Source organism: Meriones unguiculatus, chromosome 10 (assembly GCF_030254825.1).
Source record: "Meriones unguiculatus strain TT.TT164.6M chromosome 10, Bangor_MerUng_6.1, whole genome shotgun sequence".
NCBI lineage: Eukaryota > Metazoa > Chordata > Mammalia > Rodentia > Muridae > Meriones > Meriones unguiculatus.
In genome coordinates, this window is record NC_083358.1 from 107,935,027 (window position 1) to 107,945,910 (window position 10,884).

Below are 10,884 nucleotides of genomic sequence, written 5' to 3' on the forward strand. Positions count from 1 at the left end.
TCTAAGAGAGAGAGAGTATTGAGCCTGGGAAACACTGAGCTGACAACGATGCAGGGGCTGAGGGATTAGTGATGGCTGTAAGTGTGTTCCCATTTATTCTCGCCCCTCACCAGCCATGCAAGTTCATGGGAAGCTCTGGGGTTAGAAATTGGCTTGGTCTGTGACACTAATCATCTTAAGACTAACCGCACAGGCAACTACCATCCAGACTCCCTGCAGTATGAGTTCTTAGTGGAGATGGCTTTGGCAGTTTAGAGAAGTGTTTGACAGTGTCGTCTCCCGTACAATTTACCCTGAGTCCCCTTGTTTTGTTTGCAGCAATGACTCCACTTGAAATGAGCAATCAAACCCGAGTCACAGAATTCATCTTCCTGGGATTTTCCAACCACCCCAGCCTACAGGGCCTCTTCTTCCTCGTCTTCCTGGCCATTTATTTGACAACGCTCCTGGGGAACACGCTCATGATGGTGGCCACCAGGGTCAGCCCGGCTCTCCACACCCCAATGTACTATTTCCTCAGCAACTTGAGCTTCCTGGACATCTGCTACACGTCCACCACCATCCCCGTCACGCTGGTGAACTTCTTCAGGGAGAAGAAGACCATCTCCTATGAAGGCTGCCTCTCCCAGATCTTCTTCTTTGTGACTTGTGCTGGCACAGAGGGTGTGCTTTTGGCTGCTATGGCTTATGACCGCTATGTGGCCATTTGCCGTCCTCTTCAGTATCACGTTCTCATGAGTGTGAAGGTCTGTGTCAGCTTGGTGATTGGGTCCTGGCTGTGTGGCTTGGTGAACTCTGTGACTCACACAGCTCTGACAGCCACACTCACTCTGTGTGGCCCCAACCAGATCAGTCACTTTCTCTGTGACATCCCACTGCTCCTGAAGCTCTCCTGCTCAGACACCTCTGTCAATGAGTCTGTGCTCCACGTGGCCAGTGCCACCATCGGCCTGAGCCCCTGCCTGTTCACCGCAGGCTCCTACATGCTCATCATCTCTGCCATCCTGAGGATTCCCTCTGCTCAGGGCAGGAGAAAGGCCTTCTCCACCTGTGCCTCTCACCTCACTGTGGTGGTAGTTTTCTTTGGAACAGCCAACTTCAACTATGACAGACCCAGGGAAGGCTACTCCCTGGACATGGACATCTTGGTGTCTGTGCTGTTCTGTGTTGTGACCCCCATGTTGAACCCCCTCATCTACAGCCTGAGAAACAAGGAGGTCAAGGGCGCTCTGAGAATGCTTACTAAAAAACATGGATTCTCTGGTGACATTAACAACTAAATTTTTGTCTGTCTTGTTCTTCTTTCTCCCCCCCCCCCCTTTCTAGTACATTAAAATGTATTCTTAGTCCTTTGAGAATTTTGCACAATGTGTTTTGACCACATTCAGCCCCTTTCCCAACTCCTTCCAGATCCATCCCTTTGCCCTACCTGCTCAATTTTGTGTTCTGTTTAACTTGTTTTTTAAACACATATCAAGTTCAGTTTTGCTGCTCATATATTCTCGGCTGTGTGGCCTTTCCCTGGTGTACAGTTGTCTTACCAGGGGCAGCACCCTTAAAGAAAACTGGCTTTCCATCCCCTGGAAACTACCAGTTCCCAGTAGCTCCTCAGCTAGGGGTAGAACTTTGTAGCTACCCTCCCTCTCCATGCTGGGATCTGGGCTGGACTGAGTTTGCACAGACCTTGTGCACGTCGTCACAGCCACTGCGAGCTCATCTACGCAGCTTCACGGCTCTGTCCAGAAGACTCTGGTTTAGTGTAGTCATCCACCACTTTCATCTCTTATGCTCGGTCTGTCTCCTCTTCCACCATGACCTCTGAGCTTTGGGAGAGGAGATGTAACCCAGCTGTCCCACATATGCTCAGCATTCCAATTCTTTCATTATCTGTGCCTTGACCAGTTATGGGTTTCTATATTAATTACTATCTCCTGAAAAGAAAAGTTTTTGTGATGAGGGTTGAGAAATGCATTAATCTGTGTCTATAATGGTAAGTCATTAGGAATCGGTTTAATGCTATATCCTTGTAGCAGACAAGTAATATAGTAGGTTCTGTCCTAGGGCCTATGACCTACCTAACCACAGGAAGCTCTTGACCTAACAGTTGATGCATTGATTAACATTCTTAGCAATGTTATATAAAATTTTATTTACCTCTGTATTCCTGTCAGTATATTATTTTAGTCCTTGTTTATTTTCTTGATTCTAAACAGTCCTGACTAGATATGATGAAATATCATTATAGTTTTCATTTGTAGCTCTCTGATGGCTAAACACATGGATTTTTTTTTTGATTGGCCACTTGTACTTCTTCATTTGAAAATGTCTATTCAGTTCATTAGCTTATTGATTGAGTTATTTGGTTTTAGGAGGTAGAATTTTTTAGTCCTTTATATAATATGGATATTAATTCTCTGTCAGATCAATAACTTAAAAGGATGTTCTCTAATTCTGTTGTCTGTCTCTTCAACCTACTCACCATTTCTTTTACCTGCAGAAGCTTGTTAATGTCAAGTCTCGCTCTTTTTCTCTGAAGTACTGGAGTTCTATTCAAGTTGATGTTTGAATTTTTATCTTGAAGTTTATCTGTTTGTGTTTTCCTTAAATAAGTTCAAATTTGTAGATTTTACTTTGAGGTATTTGATTTATTTTGGGCTGATTTTTATAGTGAGTGAGAGATAGAGCTATGCCTTATGCGTCAACATGTGTATATCCGGTAGTCTCTTTACGGGACCTTTGTAGGAATAGATGGCCGTAGCAGTGCGGACTTACTGCTGCCTTGTCTGTTCTGTTTTTGGGCAGTAAATTTCTGGTTTTGTCACTATAGCTGTCATAGTTTGAATGACAATGGTCCCCACAGTCTCAGCGATTTGAAGCTTAGTTTTCAGACCATTTTTGTGGTATTTTGGCAAAGAATGTGACTACTTTCGCCTTTGTCCAAAACAATTTACTTGAGGCTAAATAGAAGAATTTTGTATTAATGGTGTCGGCAGAGGAGACTTCAAAACAGGCTGGTATTGGCTGCGTCATGTGGCTATTAGTGGCCTTCCTATGCAGGTCTGTAATGGAAAAGAGCAAACTGAACAAGAAAAATTTAAAAAATGTATAGTTTGAGGAGAAAAGAAGCACCAGGAAGTATAATGAAGTTAAGTCTAGTGCTCAAGGAGATAAAGGGCTTAAATAAATGCCTGGTGTTAAATAGAATAAAGGGAGTTGTGGCCTCAGGGCAAGATCCCACACACCTAAGTTTCCAACTTGTGAAAAAGAATTAAAAGAGAGCTTAAGCAGTGAAGGAAACCATTGAAAACAGAAAGCAGATGCAGATATAATTGAATCAGGGGGCCAAGTTCCAGCCCCAGCAAGCAGCAGAACTTGGCAGCTTCAGCCATGTGGTTCTGGCTTTAGACTCAAGGATACAAGAAATGGGTTGTGGAGTTCTACACTGAGGCCAGGCTTGTGTCAGGGGTGTCTTTGCATGGAGACCAGAGAGGCCATTTTGTGAAGCTGGGAAGAAGCATGGAGTATATCGGAAACCCCAAGAGACTGGAGATGCTAGAGTCCTGAAACACCTGCCAACAGAGACTGGAACCAGCCCAAGAAAAAGAAATGTGTTGCAGCTGGAAGGAATTAGAGATATGAAGAGTGCTTTGACATCAGATATAGAGTTTGGAATTTGCCTTGTTGGTTTTCAGTCTTGCTTATGTCCAGTATTTCCTCACTGTGCTCTGCAGGCTTAGATTTCTTTCAAACACCGACTTCATTTAAGGCTCTTAAACTCCTCTACCTCCCTTCTAACCCCACCCTTAGGTAGGAGATTAGTAGGGAAAGCGCTGTAGAATTCTTTTATCTACTTCCTGCTGATTAGGGTCATTGGGTTCTTTGGGGATATACCAATCTCAGTTGTCAGGACTCCAGCGGTTCAGTCAAACAGCAGCAGTAAACAGCAGTGGTACCACTCAGCAAAAGTGGCCAGATTCCTCCCAAGCCGCCCGAGCCCACCAAAGTGGCAAAACTGCCAAAGCAGCAAGAAAAGTTCTCTGGAGAGTTTCTCTCTGCGAAAACCAGGAAAGCAATGCCAACCATTGCAAAGTGTAGAGAGGCAAAGCCCGAGGTCTCACTGTCTGTGGACTTCTATTTGTCCCTTCTCAGAGTCCCCAGGAGGATGTTTTATAGCTCACCAAAACCACGCCCCTCGCACAAGGTAGTTTGCAGCTGACAAACATCACACCTTTTCATGGGAGCTGTTTTCTGTGGGGGCTGTGTTCTCTCTCTCTTTCTCCCCCCCACCCCCCCGTGTGTGTGTGTGTGTGTGTGTGTGTGTGTGTGTGTGTGTGTGTGTAATATTCCCATATCCCACATTTGGGACCAAAACAAAAAACATTCACACGACACAGACACAGCTGAGTTTTCAAAGAAACCAGAAAACTTCCACTTTGATGCTTCCTTTTCTTAATTTTGGAATGGTGATGTATATTCTGTGCTGTTATATGTTGGAAGTATGTGATCTGCTTTTTTTATTTGATTTTACATGGGTTACGGTTAAGGGATTGCTATGGGTCACAGAAGACTCTTTGAACTTTGGACTTTTAAATACTTTTGAGACTGTGATAGACTATGCAAACTTTTGAAGTTGGACTAAATGCGTTTTGCCTTATGATTTGTCTGCAAGTCTATGGGTGCCAGGAAGTGGAATGTGGTAGTTTGAATGAGGATGGCCCCCCTAGACTCAGAGATTTGGAGCTTAGTCACTACGGAGTAGCATTACTTGAAGGAATTAGGTGGTACAGCCTTGTTAGAGGAAGTGCGTCACTGGAAGTGGGCTGTGAAGTAGGCCCAGTGGCTCTTTCTTTTTGCTGCCTGCTGATCTGGCTGTAGAACTCTCAGCTACCTCTCCGGCGCCATGTCTGCCTGCGTGTCTCCATGATGATAATGGACAAAACCTCAGAAACTGTAAGCAAGTCTCAATTAAATGCTTTTTTTTAAATAAGCATTGTTGTGGCCTTGGTGTTTCTTCACAGCACTAGAACACTAGGGCAATAGCATTGTCATGTAACCTGAATTTATGTATTATGACAGCTCTAGCATTGCTCTTTTGGCTCAGAACTGGTTGGTTAATTGGGCTTTTTTTTTTTAAGTTCCAAATGAATATTATAATTATTTTTTTTTTCCATTTCAGTGTTCAGTATACACATACACATCACCTAATCCTTTCAAGTAATACCACTCCCTGATGACTAAGCTTCAAATCTCTGAGCCTACGGGCCATTCTTGTATAGATAGATAGATAGATAGATAGATAGATAGATAGATAGATTAGATTAGATAGATAGATAGATTTTCATCTGCTATTATATAGTGACCTTCTTTATCTCTCTGGCTATTTTTTTTTTTTTTTTTTTTTGTCAGATGAGTATGCTACCCCAACTTACTTCCAAATCCTATTGGTTTTTTTAATTATTTATATATTTATTTATTACAATTTATTCACTTTGTATCCCCACTGCAGCCCCCTCCCTCATTCCCTCCCAGTCCCATCTACCCTCCCTCTTCTCCCTCTATGCTCTTTCCCTAGTCCCCTGATAGGGGAGGACCTCCTCCCCTTCTATCTGACCCTAGCCTGGGGGCGGTGAACAGAGAGCAGGCCACTGACTCCATGTGAGAGGCAGCCCCTTACTAGGGAACCCACTTGGAAACTGAGCAGCCAATGGGCTTCCTTTGAACAGGGGGTCTAGGTCCTCTACATGCATGGTCCTTGGTTGGAGTATCAGTCTCTGCAGGCCCCCTGGTCCCAGGTATTTTGGCTCTGTTGTTCTCCTTGTGGAGTTCCTGTCCCCTCCAGGTTTTTCTATCTCCCTCTTCTTCCATAAGAATTCCGGCACTCTGCCCAAAGTTTGTCTGAATCTCAGTATCTCCTTTGATACCCTGGTGGGTAGAGTATTTAAGAGGTCTTCTGTGGAAGGCTCCTGTCCTGTTCCTTATCTTCTACTACTTCCAATGTCTATCTGCCCTTCTAAATGAGGATTAAGCATCTTCCCTAGGGTCCTCCTTGTTGTTTAGCTTCTTTAGGGCTACAGATTATAGTATGTTTATTCTATTGAAATATTACTTTTCATCCTTTCACTTTCATCGTGGGTGTGTCTTTGTCAATCAACCCATGTGAGTTCCTTGCAAGAACAAACAGTTGGGTTTGTTTTTTTTTTTTTGCAATATATTTTTTTTTGGCTGATTTGATGACTCTCTTCTTTTGTTCCTTCCATAACCAACTTAGAGACTGCATGCTTGTTTATGTATGTATGTGTGTATGTATGTTTGTTTGTATGTATGTATGTATGTATGTATGTATGTATGTCTTGGGGATGAAACCCAGTTCTTCTGGCTTGGCAACAAGCACTTTTGTCCCCTCAGTCATTTCACCCGCCTTGACCTTTGACCTTGAACTGTGCTGTTTAGAGAGCCAGGCTGTTTGACTGCAGAGCTCACCAAAGCTTTCCTTTTTTCCTTCTGGGACAGCCCGACCTGCGAGGGGTCTTCCCCTATGATTTTGTTTACTGCCTGATGTTAGGGTCCTTTGATTTTTTTTTTTCTAGATTTGCCTGGTTTCTGTCTACTGTTTACTATTGTACTGTAGCTACCTCCCTGAATTGTCTATTTCAGACCTCCAGAAGCACAAGAAGATGATCCAAATTATGTTTCACATCCTGGAAATGTGCTTACTTTAAGATACTGAGGAGCATTTCAGCTGTAGTTCTAACAATGATAATTGTATAGAGTGTCTTTTAATAACTGTGCTGTCCAAGCCCATCAGGACAGACAATAGCACCTGTGTTCAACCATTCACAGGTCAAATTCCCCTGTGTTCTGTGTCCTCCAGTTCTTTTAGAATATTTACATCATTTTCTTACCAAATCCTATATCATAATTCCCTCCAATTTCCACAAATTTGTAGCCCCAACTAGAATGTGTGAAGAATTACAACAAATGTAATTTTGATTTGTGTTTCCGTGATATCCCATGAAATCTTTATTGTATACTGACTGTAACCTCGAGCTTTTCCACCCGTGCCCCAGTTCCTGAAATAACAGCTCTGAGACTTTATTATTTATGAGTAAATGCGTAGGTCATAAGCTTTGGCTCATTCCCTGGCTAGCTCATAACTCATTTTGTCCTTCCATCCTATGTGTGCCACACGGCTGGCTACCTCCCCTCAGTTTCATGAGTCTGTATTCCTCAGGGTCAAGGGAGAGTTTCTCTGACCCCAACCCAGAGTTCTTGTCTCTTTGCTGGAACTCCCACCCCCTGTTTTCTGCTTCAGCTAATAGGCCGTCAGCTTTTTGTTGACATGTGACACTTCCATACAATACACAGAGATTCCCTCTACAACCCATGAAAACCCTATGTCCATGCCCTGGGTGTACAGTCCTAACATGGGTGTTTCTTATCAGTGAAATAACGTGTGCTTTACAGGTCTGACTTCTTCCACTTAGAGCGAGGTTTTCAGGCTTTATCCATATTAGACTGGGGTTACCGCTCTAGAAGATTAGGCCCTAATGGTCAATGAGTCTAAAGTAGTTTTATTATTTTGTTTTGTTCTTTACTTCATAAACTTTATTTAAAAAAAAAAAAACTTGCAAATAAGTGAGCTTTTAAAAAGATTGTGTGTGTGTGTGTGTGTGTGTGTGTGCATGCACGCACATGTGTTCAGGTGACCCTGGAGGCCACAGGTGCCAGATCGTCTTAACCACACAATGTGGTTCTGGGAACCCAAGTCGGGTCTTCAGGAAAATCAGCACACTGATTCTGATTCAAATCATTTTTCATTGCTGAGCCACCGCACGTGTAAATACCATGCTATTAGTGAGGCTGTTGAGCTTTAGATACTTAACTTTTGGCACGGCTTAATGTTTTTATTTTGATTTTTGTTCAGTGAAATACTTGCAAGGCTTAAAACCTTACAGGTATTTTCTCCACGTGTGCTCTATCCAGCTCCTTGCTGGCTCTGCCTTTCTGTCCTTCAAACTCCACAGCAAGTAATGCCATCAGCAGCAGGTCATGAGACACTGAGGGATTGTGAGTCAGGGTGGATAAGGGTACAGTGGTGCTGGCAGAGCAGGAGAGAGACCTTGTGTCCAGGTGAGCATTCCTAACCGGGAATGGGCAGCTCTGAGACGCAGGCAGACCCAGTCCTGTGGCTGCAGATGCCTAAACACGCACACATCCTCTCTCCAACGTGAGAGGAAGCCAGCTTCATGGTTTTAGAGGCCCATCACCTCCCAGCAAAAATCTGGCAGTGAATTTCATTTACCAAGGTCCCAAAAGAGACAGGAAGCCGATCTCCTCACTTCATACAGAGGAAAGATGATTGCCAAGACCTTAATGAATCCAAGAGAGAATTCATTGTTCTTCATTTCTCCAATTTCTATTCAGGCTGCTGCCCTTGAGTTGTGCTTTCACAGCAAGGAGTCCCAGAACAGCTGCTCAGAGGCCGATTAGATGGGACATTCCCCAAAGGTCGGTCCATGGGCCTTTATAACGGCCATTCTGGACAAGCTGATTGTGGAGAAAGCAAAGAGGATTTCTAACTTCTGTGTCAGGCAATGTATGTGCTCTGGGAACCTTTCAGAATGAAGATTCTCCTTCATGACGCTTGGAGGTCAACTGTCAGCTTTTAGCAAAGAATATGTGTCCAAAGCAGGTACTGGTATGAAAAGCAGCTAGCACCACAGCAAAGCCAGAAACCTAAGGCTTTTGGTAAGAGTCAAGAGTAAGTGTTTATGGATTCACTATTGAAAAATAAGTATCTGGACATAGCTACCCCTTAGAAAAACGTCATAGAATATTATACTTACTTTCCTTACAATTTTGATGGTATGTATGCAATGACATTTTAAATATCCTTCTGTAGATGTATGAATTTCTGTAATGGTGCTTATGAAACCAGAGTGGGATTTACTTTCGAGATTGTCTATATTATAAAACCTAAGGGACACTTGCATTCCTTAAGTGAAATAGTATGAGTAGGAAATGTATTTATGGTATGTAACATGTGATGCTAAGTGCTTATCCTCTGCTGCTGAAAATCAGGGCAGAAAGAAAGAATTCCTGTGTCGAAAGTGTAGAAGCACATTTCCACCAGGATCCAGTACAGTATCATAATATATGTCCTAGCAAACATAATGGACTTTGTACAAATGGGATTAGATATATATTTATTTTTTCATACAATATATTTTGATCATGTTTCCCTTCCCCAAATTCCTCCCAGGTCCTCCTTATTCCCAGCTTCCCTCCACACCTCACTGTATGCTCCTTCTCTTTATACTCTCTCCCTCACTTTAAAAAAAAAAACAAAAACAGACCAAAAAGAAACAAAAACAAGAAGCACATATGCATTCACAAAAATGGGAACCAAAATATACATGCAAAAGACCAATAAGACAAAAACAAAAAGCCCCAAACAAAGCAAACTGAGACAAAAAGTCTACAAAAATGGCCCTGGGTTTGTTTTGTTCAGCTAGGGATTTCATCTTTTGTTGAAACACAAAGACGCTTACTTAGGCCATAGGTGGCAAACGGCTTTTTAGTAGCCATTCAGCCCCAAGCTCTTGCTGTTAGAAATGTCTTCTATCTGGAATTACTCTTCAATTGTTTCCTTCTCAATCATTTCTCCCTGAGATGGCTGTTGATTGGGAAAGCAGGAAGCAGAGTTGGTACTTTCAGCTGGGAGCTGAGTCGATGCCACCAAACACTCTCCACTGGGACCATTGCCCTTAGGAGAGAGTAGACCCAAGTCCCTCACGGACCGAAGGGGACAGAGTGCCATGCGTATGCCCAGGCTGGCACCTCTTCAGGTCCGTATGATATGTGCATGAAAAACTGCCAAGCAGAAACATCCCCAAGCATTCTCAAATCCCTGTCCAAGTCTTCTAGGGCTCATCCAAGGCTGTCCTAAAGAGCCTTTAAGAGCTCTACTCCATCAGTGTGCTGGAAAGCTTGTTTCTTAATTCACCAAAGATTCATCGAGAATCCACTCATACAGGGTCCTTCACAGTTTTTCCCTGCAGAACTGAAAGCCCTCAGGGAGCTTGCACTCAGGATGGAAGGTGGGGCTTCAGACACATCAAGGAGAGGCTCTCTAGCAAAAGATAAACAACTTTAAAGTTGCATAAAATAGTCTCAGGCTTCATGCCTCTTACTGTATTTTATCTTCCCAGTAGATGGGGCCAAGTATGCCGGCCAGGTCCTCAGTTTCTTCATAATACTAACACAGGGCTGTATTAGACTCTACAACAGAACGGAATAGATCTGAATGGAGATTTGTCACCATCAAGGAAAGATTGTGGGGAGGTACTGAAAGGAAACCAGAAATTACAGTTCGAAGAATGGTGTGGCTGGAAGACTCTTTCATATCATAGGAAACAGCAATTTGTCCCCCCCTCCCCCAAGTGTTAGGACAAGCACAGTGAGTGATGAAGTGCAAGAAAAATTAAACGCTGGGATAAGTTTCCGAGGCAGGATGAGGAAATGTTGTTAATTTGTTAAGCCTTTTAAGCCACTCGTGACTAGTAGGCACAGCTCTGCCTGTTGGGTGGGACCAGCCCACCATTGTGTGGTCCTTGCATCAGCCACAGCAGTGTCACCTGCAAGCCTGTGAGAGCTGCAGGACATTTAAACGAACATTCAAGGTGGAGCAGTAGAGGCACAACACGCTCTCTGAACGTCCTGTCTGGTGCCCTCCTTAAGGGAGCTACGCCAACAGAGATCTGGGCCTGTGTATTCCACAGAACGCATTAGCTTTGCTACAAGCGTTTGAAATCACTTAGATTCTTCTGTTAGATAAATTGGTGCAGATGTGCATGTGGTGTGTGTGCGTGTGTGTGTGTGTGT

At 43.4% G+C, this 10,884-nt stretch overlaps 1 protein-coding gene across 1 annotated transcript; it reads left to right on the plus strand.

Moving 5' to 3' along the window:
• Positions 1–320: 320 nt before the first annotated feature.
• On the plus strand, positions 321–1,280 carry LOC110545899 (olfactory receptor 5V1-like). The gene has a single exon (XM_021632317.1). It carries the CDS (start codon positions 321–323, stop codon positions 1,278–1,280), a length of 960 nt encoding a protein of 319 aa, XP_021487992.1.
• The last annotated feature ends 9,604 nt before the right edge of the window (positions 1,281–10,884 follow it).